The 15836-nt window shown below is 37.6% G+C and overlaps 1 protein-coding gene across 2 annotated transcripts in view; it reads right to left on the reverse strand.

Annotated features, from left to right (window-relative positions):
• Positions 1-6626: 6626 nt before the first annotated feature.
• Positions 6627-15836, reverse strand: part of LOC148647118 (interferon-induced protein 44-like) — a 47784-nt gene continuing 38574 nt past the window's right edge. For both annotated transcript variants that reach the window (XM_088609362.1, XM_088609361.1), the window contains exons 9-10: positions 7626-7726; positions 6627-7005 (exon numbers count right to left, since the gene is read on the reverse strand). In XM_088609362.1, coding sequence (XP_088465488.1) covers positions 6823-7005; positions 7626-7726 — 284 coding nt within the window. In that variant the 3' untranslated portion in view covers positions 6627-6822. The remainder of the gene's footprint in view (positions 7006-7625; positions 7727-15836) is intronic.

A 15836-nucleotide genomic window follows, 5' to 3' on the forward strand; every position in this document is an offset into this window, starting at 1 on the left:
AAAGACATATTGTGTCATTATTATATAGGAAGGACACAGTGACTCAGACTCACGTTGAATTTTCTTTGACTTCTAAATCCCTTAATTATCATTAAGCACAGGTTTCTCTTTTGATACCATCGTTAGACAAAGCAGGAACTTACTGAACTTTCTAATGACATTACATGTGGAAAGATTACAGATTACAGATTTTAATTGTCTTTAATTTCGTTATACATTTTAGAAAAGTTTAATCTATGCATATACCACAAAACTATTCTCGTTTGTATTTCTGAATGCTATGTATAAAAAAAACTTGCAGCTTCAGTCAACGATTCTAAGATGATCACGAGGAAATGTATTGCATGTCTAATGCAATTCTAACCCCATTTACCCCATTTTGATTAAAATCGCAAACGCATGTATAATAAAATGCCTTTATTGATTCACAATCTGACAATGCAATGTAAATCATTATTTTTGTATTCTAAGTCCCTTAATTCACTTTAGTCATAACTTTCTCACTATTTAGATTTATTTTTCATAGATAAGCTCTCTATTAAAGCTCAGATCAAAGATCAAACAGCAATATCTCATACACTGGGACTGATCTGTGATCTGGAATGTGGTTGAGTGCAAATTGTGGCACTCTAGCAGGCTAGCTGGTGTCTGTGTGGTTCAGCCGGCTGGCTGTGCCGAAAAATAAAAACTGGTATAACAACTCTTAAGCATATTGTAGTTTTTATTAGACCATTAGACATGCAATACACTTCCTCGTGATCATCTAGAATCTTTGAGTAAGCTGCAAGTTTTTTTTTAATTATACATTTTAAACACTTTAATTTTGAAAACAGAACATACATTCCATAAAGATACAGTACAATCACATTCTCCTGTCTTCCAGTGGTGTAAAACGAATAAGTAGGTGATTGAGATAACAATGCAGTGCCCACACTGGGGTAAAGTTTGAAAATGATGTTGGCATGCCTGTAGCCTCCTAGAGTTACAAAAACACTTGCTGTGTGTACAAAGTACATTGTGACTGTTTTCACAGCCTTCACTATGTCGTTTTTAAGCCATTTTTTTTACCATGCTCCAATATTCTTTTGTTCATATCTTCGGAAGGGAAACAGAATGCCTTCAAACCAAATGCATTTTAAAGACCACGACTTGTGAAAATGTTCACAGCTTGCATATAAAACTATGTTTATAAACCTCTGTTTTTTCATCTATGCATAATTACGCACTAACTGGAACCCTAGGGGATCGCTGTGTAGACATGTTCACAGCGCAAGAAATACTGCTCTATATGGTTTCGTGTGAAAAACCTGTATATCACGATAGGAATCATACTAGTGTAGCCTCCAATTACCCAGACTGTAAGCACAGGAATAAAGCTTTGTTTGATTTCTGAAACCCTTTCTTTATGTCCTGTTTTCATTCAAGTAACTGTCAGCTATATACACGATACTGCTGACAGCAGGAAAATTCCTATACTCAGCAGCGTCTTAAAAACAGCACCCATGGTATTCAAACCGATTTTCTTTACACAGAAGACTGAAACAACTTCGCGTTGTGAATCAGTTTTTCTAAGTAAACGTGTCCGTGGCGGGGAGGTGGAGTGTCTGTCATCGGAAGACTTGCCCTGTTCTACTTTGAAAATACCTGTGAAACCGGTTTGTTTACAAACAATGTAGACACAGAGACTCAGACAGTGGAGTGAAATTCGGCACAGGTGGCACTCCCGGGGGGGAGGGAGAGAGAGAGATGTGAAAACTGCTCAGCGCCAGGCGAATGCACAATATTAATGTAGGGCTTTCGGGCTCACATGGATTTGCTCCCTACACCTTGCGGTACCACTGTGTACATACAGTATGAACATGTTGTGATATTTAGAAATATAAAAAAGTCAAAAGAGTGTCCATAATTTTGCTATTGCTATTTTAGTTTGCTATTTTAGTTTTTCGAAGAAATGTTTGTTAAAAGAAAACTCATGGCATTAGCTGGATTTGAACACCCGACTTCTTGCTTATAAGTCAGTCAATTAAACCATCACACGACAGCTACTGGAACAGCCATACACATATACTACTGTTTGTGTTACAGTACATGAATATAATAATATCATTATTAATTTCTTTAGATACGCGATTCCATTTTATATTCCCTATTAATCAAATTCTAAAAGTATGCTTTGTTTACTCCGATAACGAGCGTATTCGCAGAAAAGATTAAAACGATCACTTTTCACAAAGTATATAAACGCACAGTAATATGGTCTAAAGAAGCACGTAAAAACATTTTCAAAACAACCACATGTAAGACTTTGATGCTTAAAATGGAATACTGGTGTGTATTTTTTCTTTAAACTACCAGTACCAGCAATATACAGTTTACATAATATGTTTATGTTCCTAAATTAATATAGTTTATGAGCATCTGAAAGGCATGGTGAATTGGAAATTCTCAAAACTTACTTTGTATGATTGGAAACAAATACGTGATCGGATCAACGAAAAGCTGTGGTATTAATTTTTGTCATTGAAAAAATAGTCTTTTTCGTTTACAAAGATGGTTACAAAGAATGTGGACCAGGGTAATACTTTGAGTTTTCAGCTTGTCCAAGGTCATTCATCATTAATACTATTAGTAATATCTTCAGTAAAGACTTTGACGCATAAAATATTTCTGCATAATTAAAATATTTATGATAAAGGTAGGTTGTGTACTTTTGCCCAACTGAGCAATCTTGCTTTCATAAAATATACCAACTTTTTAATGACTGATGATTAACATGCTGTAATACACAGTTTAAATTTAAATGCTCAAATGCTGTACATGAAAGGTTAAGCTTTATTAGCTCCTTCTGGCGGTTTTACAAGATGATTCAGGATACTATTAACATAATCTAATTTGCATACGGTAATTTGCAGTGTGACGCTAAATGACGAGTTATACCGCATTTTGATGCGACAAACCCACCGCATTATACCACAGCGTACCCCACTTCTTTTGAATGGCTGCATCTGTAGTTTCAACAGTGCATATCTAACAAATAAATAGTGTAGAAACATGGTCATACATCCTTCTAGGATTATTTTTTTTTCCTTTGTTGTGTGATGTGTTCTTTCTTGTTTGCAGGGAGAAAGAAAGACTAATGAAAGAAATAAGGACCTTAACACCAAGACACGAAGTAAAACAAATAAGAATCATGATAACTGGGCAGATCAAGGCTGGAAAGTCTAGTTACATCAATAAAGTCGATTCTCCGTTTCTAGGTCATGTGTCAAGACGGGCCTTGGCTGGTGAAGATGAACACAGTTTTACCAAGGAGGTTGGCGAACTGATTTTACTAGAGATTAATAATTGATAAGTAATAGGTTTATTCCATGCTGAAAAAAAGAAGAAAGAGAACACAACGTTTCGGCCGTGGAGCCTTCTTCAGGTGTGAGAGAGACAGGGCAGTAGGCAAAGGTAAAGTAGCGGGAAAACAAAGGTTGGGAGGGAGGAGTGAGAGGCGGGAGCAGGGGACAGAAAGAGAGGCCAATCAAGAGGTGTGAAGTCAGAATGGGTGCAGAGAGGTGTGAAATGAAACTTCCAATGAATGGAGAAAATGTAAAAGAACAGTAGTCTGTCGTTAAGGGAAGGGAGAATGTGTGATCCTAGCTGCAGAATAATTTTAGTTTCGGTGGTCTTTCTGATGTATGAGTTCGGAAAACCCTCTTTGAGAACACAGACGGAGAGATTAGAGTGGTCATGGCCGTCAGAGGTGAAATGAGAAACGATGGGCTTGGAGAGATCTTTAATCTTCACAGCCCTGACGTGTTCTCTGAAGCGGTCTCCGAGTCTCCTTCCTGTTTCTCCAATGTAGATGGCTGGGCATTTACTGCAAGAGATACAGTAAATAAGGTTGCTGGAGGTACAAGATGCTGTCTGGGTGATCCGGAATTGTCCTGAGGGGCCTTGAATGAGTGTGGTGGTGGCTGTGTACTTGCAGGTGATACAGCGAGCTCTGTTGCAAGGGAAAGTGCCTGGTGTGGATGGTTGTTGAGGGCGGTCAAGGGAGCTGTGAACAAGGAGGTTACGCAGATTAGGTGGTCGGCGATATGAGATGATAGGGCGATCAGAAAAGAGGGCCCCAATGGAGGGATCATCCTGTAGCATGAAAAAGTTCTGGTTAATGGTCCTGGGGATAGGAAGTGTGTTAGGGTGGTAAGGAAGCACCAAAGGAATGCGAATGTTACGGCGGGAGTTCCTGATTGGGTTGATGGTCCGAGGGGTGTTTTTGGCTCAGGCAAGGGCCCTGTCAATCACACTGTTGATGAAAAATGAGTACATTTCGAGGGCTTGGTTCTCGAAGTCGATGTCGTCGCTGCATAATTGTCGTAACCTAAGGAACTGTGAAAAAGGAAGAGAGTTTTTAGTGTGGTTGGGGTGAAATGAGCTGTACAGGAGGTAGCTGTGTGAATCTGTGGGTTTGTAATACCCCAGCAGTGTGATTGACAGGGCCCTTGCCCGAGCCAAAAACACCCCCCGGACCATCAACCCAATCAGGAACTCCCGCCGTAACAACCGCATTCCTTTGGTGCTTCCTTACCACCCTAACACACTTCCTATCCCCAGGACCATTAACCAGAACTTTTCCATCCTACAGGATGATCCCTCCATTGGGGCCCTCTTTTCTGATCGCCCTATCATCTCATATCGTCGACCACCTAATCTGCGTAACCTCTTTGTCCACAGCTCCCTTGACCACCCTCAACAACCATCCACACCAGGCACTTTCCCTTGCAACAGAGCTCGCTGTATCACCTGCAAGTACACATCCACCACCACACTCATTCAAGGCCCCTCAGGACAATTCCGGATCACCCAGACACCATCTTGTACCTCCAGCAACCTTATTTACTGTATCTCTTGCAGTAAATGCCCAGCCATCTACATTGGAGAAACAGGAAGGAGATTCGGAGACCGCTTCAGAGAACACGTCAGGGCTGTGAAGATTAAAGATCTCTCCAAGCCCATTGTTTCTCATTTCACCTCTGACGGCCACGACCACTCTAATCTCTCCGTCTCTGTTCTCAAAGATGGTGTTCCGAACTCATACATCAGGAAGACCACCGAAACCAAAATTATTCTGCAGCTAGGATCACACATTCTCCCTTCTCTTAACAACAGACTACTGTTCTTTTAAATTTTCTCCGTTCATTGGAAGTTTCATTTCAAACCTCTCTGCACCCATTCTGACTTCACACCTCTTGATTGACCTCTCTTTCTGTCCCCTGCTCCCGCCTCTCACTCCTCCTCCATCCCAACCTTTGTTCTCCCGCTACTTTACCTTTGCCTACTACCCTGTCTCTCTCACACCTGAAGAAGGCTCCATGGACGAAACGTTGTGTTCTCTTTCTTCTTTTTTTCAGCATGAAATAAACCTATTACTTGTTCCTTTGCAGCCTACGCATGCTGACGCAGCTACCCACCTGAATCAATAGACATTGTACAGCGTATACTATTGTGTTGCAGTACATGAATATAATTATACCGTTATTAATTTCTTTAGATACGCGACTCCATATTATATTCCCTATTAATTAAATTCAAGAAGTATTCTTATTTACTCCGGTATCGAACGTATTTGCAGAAAAGCTTAAAACTACAACTTTTTATACATGTTATTTCACATGTTAAAGACTTCGATGCTTAAAATGTTTAGGGAGAAATTGAATACTTGTGTGTGTTTTTTCTTTAAAGTACCGAGACCAGCCATATACAGTTTACATACTGTAATACTGTATGTTTATGTTCTAAAATTAATATCGTTTATGGCCTTCACACACTTTATGCTCCTATTCTTTTAATGCTCAGCTACTAACATTTCCCTTCAGTGGTAAAATTCCATATAAATATTCAATACTAAAATGGGCACAGTAAAGACATTTTAATCTTGATGAAGCACGATGATGTAGCCGAATGCCTGCGGTACGTGTTTGTGCTGCGCACTTTGAATGGCTGCATCTGTTGTATTGTGCATTTAATATAATATTGGTTACACCAACTTGTTAGACTGTCTCACTAACATGCTCAAATTCAGATACGCCTAAGTAACTGATACTTTAATTAAATTGATATCAGCATGTATCAGGATAGCAACTGAATTCTCCAGGCATTGAATATCTAACTGTATGACAGTGGAATCATAACTCCCACATAGAAAGACAAAGGAACAGCTGATGATCCCATCCATGCTCTGCTGGCTTGATGCCACTGGGGCTGTACTTTAAGTTTTGAAATAGCCTCAGGAGACAAGTTACACTGGAATTAAAAAGTAATTGTAAGGACCTGAGCACCATTGATGTAAGTAATATAAGAGTAATGTTATAAAAAGATCTTGAAGGTGGAGAAATGGGTACTTTCTTTTTCGAATTGCATGGGATCCTAATTCATGTTTTCAAGGGGTACATGGTTTCAAGGGCTCAAGGACTGCTGTCTCCTGGTCCCATTAACACCTCTTTCAGCAGCAACCTAGCTTTCTGAGGTCCAGGTACTGGCCAGGCCAGCTTCAGTGGGCTGCTTGATAAAATGATATACAGTATCGGCTACTTTATATCTTGGAGTAAAGCAGAACCTCATGAATGATTTAATTCATATTAGCATTAGGTGGTTTTTATTATTTTTTCTGTTCATATTCTTATACAAAGGCATTTTTCCCTTGTCAAATTTCTAAAAAATATATGAGAATATCAGAAAAACAAGAAACAAAATTGAGTTAACTTAGCTGTTAATTTAGATATGCATCAGCGAAATTTCTAAAATATAGTGCATAGTTATTAATACTTTACAACTTTATTTCTTATATCCCATTTGCGTCAAGTTTAGTAAGTGTCCATTTGCAAATCTGAGTATCTGCAGCAGTGCTGTCAGGGCCAGGACATCAATGTCATCATTCAGGCTGATTTCCTCACTGTAGTTCTTCACGGGAAGAATGCAGTTTACAGGAATGCCCGATATCTGATGAAACCTCTCTATCTGAAATATAAAGAAAGACAGATGATTGATTAAATATAACATACAAGTCCAAGGAATTTAATTGTACTTTAAACATTGCAGACATACTGTAAACATCAAAGAATCTAATGTCTATTAATGTCAAATGTCCCAGTGAATGCCTGTGTGTCTGCAGATCTTGGTATGCAGGGAGACTAGTGACACAGCCTGTGCTCTCCAGACTCTGTTCTCCTTTCTTTTGTGAGAAGATGCTTCAGTTCCTCAACAACACATTTCTAAATTACTGGGCCAAGCAAAGAGGCTGCAACCTGCTTGTCTCAGACCCAAGACCCACCTCAGTAATGCATCTCCTGCATAATCTTCAAGCCTACTATACCTCACTGAGAGTCTCAGAGGCCGTTAGACTCTAACAAGATCCCTTAACTTCAGAGCTCTTACTGTCTCCTTCCAGCCGGAGCCTAGATGGCGACTGATTATGAAGCAAATCAGCAAAAGTAATTTAAGCTGATTACAATATTTTAATAAGGTACAAACCTTGAAGGAGTATTTCTTGAATATTAAGGTCAGGTTTGCATTCTCTTTATTAAAGTGTAACTTGAGACAGTAATATATTAATATTAAATAGCAAAGTTTAAACTCACCTGTGATTTGATGTATTTACTCCTGTACACCTTCCTGACATCTTTTCCTACCAATGGACAGGCTTTATCCACCTTAGTTAACAGCACAGCCTGGGGAATATCTGCAGAAACAAAACAAAATAAATTTGTTTTTTTATCAAACCTTCGTTATGCAGAAGTTAAGATTTCAGAGGCAGGGAAATGGCAAAGGTGGAGCTATTATTGACTATTATTTCTGAGCTTCTTCCAGGCAATTTGATTTTATGCACTGTATTTTTGTACTTCACTAATTCAGCTTTAGAATATTCCTCAGATCAGTCTATCAGGTGTAGTGGATCATATTCTTGGGGTAATGTAAGGCTATACTTGTCATGAAATACTATTCATTCAGAATTATTGGAACAAACCTCTCTTTTATTTGGGATCTTTAAAACTTTTATACGTTTTAATTTTGTTTTTCAGATGTAGTGAAAGTTTTGTCTGTACCATTTAGATTGCGTTGTGTTGTGTTTTACTTTCATCATTTCACACTGATGGAGAAAATAATCCGTCATTGATATTATTATATATTTTAGAGTTTTTCTCACAATTTTATTTGACAATGTTTTAGATGTTGTTGTGAATCTGTATTTTACCAAGCAGTTTAATAGTGCTGAATGGAAGTTCCCAATTTATTACAGCATTGATCAGGTGTAGAATTATTTGGTGCATATGTGTAAATGGTAGGTGCTATTTTTTGTATTGTAAGACCTAATATCCTGTAGCGGCAATGCTTGTTAATAAGACAGAATTAAGTGTTGCTGTGCTTTCCCAAATGAGGCCCCATCTCTCTCTTCATCTCTGTGGTGCAGCCACAGAGAAGCTATTCATGCAGGCTGATTTAAAGATGTTTTCTTTCGATAAGGGACAGCTCCCAAATGGGGATGCACTTAGCTAAGCCTGGCTATCATGATCAATGGTCACCCATTGGCGCCTATCTGTCTAGGGAGTGCCAGATGGACATCTGGACTGCATTCCTAGGTGTCAGGAGTAAGTGAGTCATATCTCACCTTGATCAACCAATCAGGGACTGGTAGGGCCGAGTAACCCACGTGGGACTCTGATGCCCATGGAACTTTCAGCCAATGAATGAGCTGAAGTTCCTCCAGGTAAAAACAGGCAACACAGAGAGCCTGTAGGAGACTATTCTAGGGACTATTCCAGTAGGTGAATTCTAAATGAGTATTCCAGGAGCAGAAGGCTCCCAAGGGCAGGACATTCTCGCAGCGCACCTCCTGACCATCCTGAGACTCAGCCCGGACAACCACGGAACGGCCAGTGTGTCCGAGTGCCAGAACTTTCCTTTGTTCTAAGAGTCGAGAGCGGAGGTGGCCAGTGCGTAACCAAAGGATCCACCCAAGGTTAGCATCAGCAGCAAGCCTGCTGAACAGGTCGGAACTGTGGACAGCTGAATCACTATCCAGAACTAGCGCTTCATCAGGAACGAACCGGTCTTCTTCCTGACTTGCTGACCCACAGTATCTTTTCTCCTGTGCACAAACTTTGCTAGTTAAAGCCAACACTAACTAGCCGGTCAGTGAGCATCAGCAGCACACCGTCGCAAGCCGCACAATACAGCCTGGCACGGAGCCAGAGAGCCCGCAGGAGATCTGAATCCCCAGAGATTGGATGAGTATTCAACTTCAATGCATTACAGCTCGAGAATTCAATTGTTATCCCAACCAGTTGATATCAATTTAATTCCTAAGAGTTATGTACTTGTTTTGAGTATCTAATGTAGAAGTTGTAACCAAGTTCAATTACGAAACAGTCTAAATGAATGATATACTGAATGTATGTTTTCTTGATATATGTAACTCTTCGTAACTGATTGAATATATACCTTTTGTATTCTGATAACCCTCTCGATAAGATCTGTTAGGTTTACATGCATATTCTATGTATTAATAAATGTATCCTCGTGTATTAGTACCTGTGTGTGTGCATTGTTTGAGTTATATCGCATGGTTGGATTCTAAAGCCATTAAAAGAATCATTTTGTGATTTACTGCTACAATTCATAATTGTCCCAGTAAATGCCCAAACCCTACAGAACTGGTGCCTCGTGAGAGCACACTACAATCCTCATCTCTGTTTTATTTCTTGTCTTGGCCACAAAACTGTCCATGTGTCATTACAACTCTCCAGGGTTTAAATTCAGTTTAGGTTGATGACCACAGCAAAGTAATTTTAAAACTATCCTTTTAGACAGGACCCTTTAGCTTTAACAGCTGTGATGGCTATGAGCAAGGTACCTACCTCCAGGAGTGAGTGAGCACTGAGGGCTCCTGTAGTGGCGAATTCTGAATTATTGCTGTGCAGTGATTGCAGTCAGTGTGACCCAAAACTTTATTAATGTCTTTCGTAATTACTATACAGCCAAAGAGCAGTCGTCTTTTGCTAATTTGTGCAGATTGCATATATGAGCCTGATTTAATAATATTTAAAAATGCTCTCAAATTCTTTGTTTATATTGTATCTTCTATGATACTAGAGGCTTTCATTAAATCCACTGTTGTTTCTGCAAATGAATGTCTTGAACAACATTTATTATTATTCAAGCTCTAAAAAGGTACTTGTACTTATATTTTGGCATAAATCTTTTAAAGAATCTTAATTTATTTTTTAAATTGAATAGCTAGTTGCTGTTTTATGCCCAGTCAGATTAAATTGAATTGTCTGTTGTTACTCATTTCAGTTTGCATTTACTCTCTAACTCTGACACCTGCCTGTCAGATCTATACATTGTGTGTCCTATAATGAGCTCTACAAGAGAATCTATACCAATCTGAGGGTGATCTTATCCCTCCTTAAAGTCACTATTGAGCAATAAAACAAGGCATTCCTGTAAGCGGTTCCATGGGAGAGATAACTGTTTGACAAATTGTAACAAAAAGTATATTAATCACAGGCAGCCAAATACAAGTTTTTTTTTACTTGTAAATGTTAACTATCTGAGAGATAAAATCATGTTAGCTTAAGTCTCATCAATTAGAAATACGTAGAATGCATTTTCAGCATTTGAATGTTACACATAATTGTGTAGAAAGCTGTGTGTTCATTGAGTCCTTGAGTGTTTTTACAATGAGCTCTAGGCTGTCAGCCAGTTTGGGAAAACATAGGTGTAGTGAATTGAGGGTTTGATGAGCTACAGCTGTGATGGTCTCTATATCGAGTATACAGATGCAGCCATTCAAAACAAGTGCGGTATGCTGCGGTATAACACAGTGGGCGTGTCACAGTATACTGCATCCTACCATATGCAAATTAGATTATGTTAATAGTATCCGGAATCACCTTGTAAAACCGGCAGGTGGAGGTAATAAAGCTTAACCTCTCCTGTACAGCATTAGAGCTGTCACCAGAAAACATTAGGTTTTGAATCCTGATCACTGCTGAGGGACTATCTCTATTCAATTAAGAATTTAAGTTGTATACTCTTTAGACTTTTAAATTTAAACTGTATTACAGTATGTTAATCGTCATATATTAAAAAAAATGGTATATTTTATGAAAGCAAGATTGCTTAGTTGGACAAAAGTACACAACCTACCACCTTTATCATAAATATTTTAATGATGCAGAAATATTTTATGCATCAAAGTCTTTACCGAAGATATTACTAATAATGTTAATAATGAATGACCTTGGACAAGCTATAAACTCAAAGTATTACCCTGGTCCACATTCTTTGTAACTGTCTTTGTAAACAAAAAGACTTTATTTTATTCATTGACAAAAAGTAACACCACAGCTTTTAATTGATCCGATCACGCATTCGTTTCCAATCATACAAAGTAAGTCTTGAGAATCTTCTATTCACCATGTCCTTCACATGCTCATAAAAGATATTAATTTAGGAACATAAACATATTGCTGTATGTAAACTGTACTGTATATGGCTGGTCTTGGTAATTTAAAGAAAAAATACAGACCAGTATTCCATTTCTCCCTAAACATTTTAAGCATAAAAGTTTTATAAAACGGTCCCCAAATATGCGATTTCTGTATAGAATGAATTTTAATTTTTTAAATTTATTTAACATGAAAATTAAGCTGTTTACATTCCTCCACCTGAGAATATAGTCCCTCGTTGCTACGTAACGCAGAAACACAGCCACAAGTAATTAGCAAAGAGAGGACATTAGCTAGCCAATATGATAAAGGAATAAATGATTTGTTTTTTGTTTATTTCTTTAGCACATTTATTTGAACATTTCCATCGATTGTACAAGCACTGAAAAAGTGTCCAATCCCTAGTTTGTCAGGAATTTTCTTTTACTATAACAGACATAAAAACTCCCTTGCTTTAAACTGGGTGTTTCATAATTTCTAAGAATGAAAATGACTTAAACTATGCGACACTTATCATTCAACGAGAGCTCAAAATATCACAAGGATCCTCAAGCAACAAAGACAGCAGAAAAAGATATCAGATACATGAGAATCCAAGCTTTTTTATTTACGCTAAGAAGTAGTCTTTAAAATTTCTTTATCACTCAGTGAAGTCAAAATTCCGGGGTGTGCGTATATTAGAGAATATAGCACGGCTTCGAATGTGTATCAGCCAATCAGATTTCAGGACCGGAATTATTCGTTTTATAATAGGGAATATAGTATGGAATCATGTATCAAAAGAAATAAATAATTATATTAATTTAAGGATCTAAATATCTAGAAAATATGTATCTATATAGCAGGTAGTATTACTGTATTCCACTTTCTTTGTAAACATGGAAAAACAGATTCACAAGGCGAAGCTGTGTCACTCTTCTGTGTAAAAAACCGTGGCTGCTGTTTTTAATAAGTTGCTGAGTAAAGAATAGGAATGTTCCTGCTCTCAGTCTTTACCGAAGATATCACTAATTGTATTAATAATGAATGACGTTGGACAAGCTGTAAACTCAAAGTATTACCCTGGTCCACATTCTTTGTAATCGTCTTTGCAAATGAAAAAACTTTATTTTTTCATTGACAAAAAGTAACTAGTATTTAGTTGATCCGATCACGTATTCATTTCCAATCACACAAAGTAAGTCTTGAGAATCTCCGATTCACCATGCCTTTCGCATGCTCATAAAATATATTAATTTAGGAACATGAAAATATTATGTAAACTGTACTGTATATTGCTGGTCTTGGTAGTTTAAAGAAAAAATACACATCCGTATTCCATTTCTCCCTAAACATTTTAAGGATCAAAGTCTTACATGTGGTTATTTCGGAAACGTTTTTACGTGCTCCTTCTGACCATAATAAGATTATATACTTTGTGAACCTTTTCTGTGAATTCGCTCGTTATTGGATTAAACAAACGCATACCTTTAGAATTTGATTAACAGGGAATATAATATGGAATCGCGTACCTAAACAAATTAATAACGATATAATTATATTCATGTACTGTCTGGCAGAATAAACTGAAGAGTTAGTTAATGCGACACGGAATTGTTAAGAATTATCACCTCTTTTTATATCTGAGAACAAATGAGAACATTCCACTCAATGGGCGATGCATTTTTATCTCAATCACCTGCTAATTCGTTTTACACCATGGGAAGACAGGAGAATGTGGTTGTACTGTATCTGTACGGAATGTGTGTTGCATTTACAAAATTCAAGTGTTTCAAGTGTATAATTAAAAAGTAAAAAAAAAACTTAAAGCTTACACAAAGATTCTAAGATGATCACGAGGAAGTGTATTGCATGTCTAATGGTCTAACCCCATTTTGATTAAAATCACAAATGCATGTTTATTAAATGCCTTTTTTGATTCACAATCTGAAAATGAAAACCGGGGAAGGTCAAGTCAGCTAAAAGTTCAAAAACGATTTTGGCACGCCTGTAGCATTTTCACAAAACCTCTTAGAGTTGTGAGAACACTTGCTTGTACACACGTTCACAACGCGAGAAATACTTTTCAATACGGCTTTGTGCGAAAAACCCATATATCAGCATAGGAAGCATAACAGCATAACCCAGACTGTAAGCACAGGAATAAAGCTTTGTTTGATTTCTGAAACCCTTTCTTTATGTCCTGTTTTCATTCAGGTAAGGGTCAACTATATACACAATACTGCTGACAGCAGGAATATTCCTATTCTTTACTCAGCAGCTTATTAAAAACAGCTCCCATGGTGTTCAAACCAATGTTTTTATACAGAAGACTGATGCACGCTTCGTGTTGTGAATCTGTTTTTCTAAGAAAACATGTGTCCGTGGGGGAAGGTGGAGTGTCTTTCATGGAAAGCTCGCCCCATTCTAAGTTGAAAATACCTGTAAAACAGGTTTGTTTACAAACAATGTAGACACAGACTCAGAGAGTGGAGTGAAATTCAGCACAGAGAGAGAGAGATGCGAAAACCACGCAGCCCCAGGCAAATACACAATATTAATGTAGGGTTTTCGATTTGCACCCTACACCCTGCGGTACCGCTGTGTACATACAGAACATATTGTGATATTTAGAAATATAAAAATGTCAATATAATGCCAATAATATTTGCTATTTTAGTTTTTCAAAGAAATGTTTATTTGTTAAAAGAAAACTCATGGTGACAGCTGGGTGGAACACCCAACCTCAGGGTTATAAATCAGTCACTTGAGCTGTCACACCACCAAGGCCAGTCAAGTGACAGCTACACACATAGCAATGGAAAGTCTAATACTTCTGTTTGTGCTACAGTACATGGATATAGTTATACCGTTATTAATTTATTTAGATGTACGAATCCATATTATATTTCCTAAATCAAATTCTAAAAGTATGCTTTTGTTTACTCTGATAACGAGCATATTTGCAGAAAAGGTTAAAACGATCACTTTTCACAAAGTACATAAACGTACAATAATATGGTCAGAAGGAGCATGTAAAAACGTTTCTGAAATAATAACATGTAAGACTTCAATGCTTAAAATGTTTACGGAGAAATGGAATACTGGTGTGTATTTTTTCTTTAAACTACCAAGACCAGCCATATACAGTACAGTTTACGTACAGTAATATGTTTATGTTCCTAAATTAATTTCTTTTATGAGCATGTGAAAGGCATGGTGAATCGGAGATTCTCAAGACTTACTTTGTATCATTGGAAACGAATGCATGATCAGACCAACGAAATGCTGTGGTGTTACTTTTTGTCAATGAAAAAAGAAAGTATTTTCGTTTTCAAAGACGGTTACAAAGAATGTGGACCAGGGTAATACTTTGAGTTTACAGCTTTTCCAAGGTCATTCATTATTAATACTATTAGTAATATCTTCGGTAAAGACTGTGATGCATAAGATATTTCTGCATAATTAAAATATTTATGATAAAGGTGGTAGGCTATGTACTTTTGTCCAACTGAGCAATCTTGCTTTCATAAAATATGCCAACTTTTTAATGTTTAATTTTTAATTAAATTAAATTCTTAATTGAATAAAGATTGTCCCTCAGCAGTGATTGGGATTTGAAACCTGGTGTTTTCTGGCGACAGCTCAAATGCTGTACATGAGAGTTAAGCTTTATTATCTCCACCTGGTGATGATTCCAGATGCTATTATTTTACTGCAGTATTATGTGGTATGACGCGATATGACGGGCTATGACGCATTGTGATGCGACACGCTCACCGCGTTTTACCATAGCTTACCCCGCTCATTTTAAATGGCTGCATCTGTATCAAGACCAGCCATATAAAGTAGAGTTTACATACAGTAATATGTTTATGTTCAGAAATTAATATCGTTTATGACCTTCAGATGCATAATGCTCCTCTTCTTTTTATGCTACTAAAATTTCCCTTTAGTTGTAAAATTCAATATACAGATGCAGCCATTCAAAATGTGCGGTACAAACCCGCGGTAAGGTAATCTACCCACAAGCCACCCTACGGTGCCCTGCGGTAAGTGATTGGCTGGCCAAAATGACCGACAGGGGCACTCGTGGTGCATTGGTTGGTAGTGAAAAGATTTAATCATTTAATGTCTTTACTGTGCACATTTTAATCCACTTAGTTTTCAATATTTAAATGGAATTTTACCACTAAAGGGAAATTTTAGTAGCTGAGCATAAAAAGAAGAGGAGCATAACGCATCTGAAGGTCATAAACGATATTAATTTAGGAACATAAACATTACTGTATGTACGTAAACTGTACTGTGTATGGCTGGTCTTGGTAGTTTAAAGAAAAAATACACACCAGTCTTCTA

This window comes from Lepisosteus platostomus, chromosome 16, assembly GCF_059453375.1.
Source record: "Lepisosteus platostomus isolate fLepPlt1 chromosome 16, fLepPlt1.hap1, whole genome shotgun sequence".
In the NCBI taxonomy this organism is placed as follows: domain Eukaryota; kingdom Metazoa; phylum Chordata; class Actinopteri; order Semionotiformes; family Lepisosteidae; genus Lepisosteus; species Lepisosteus platostomus.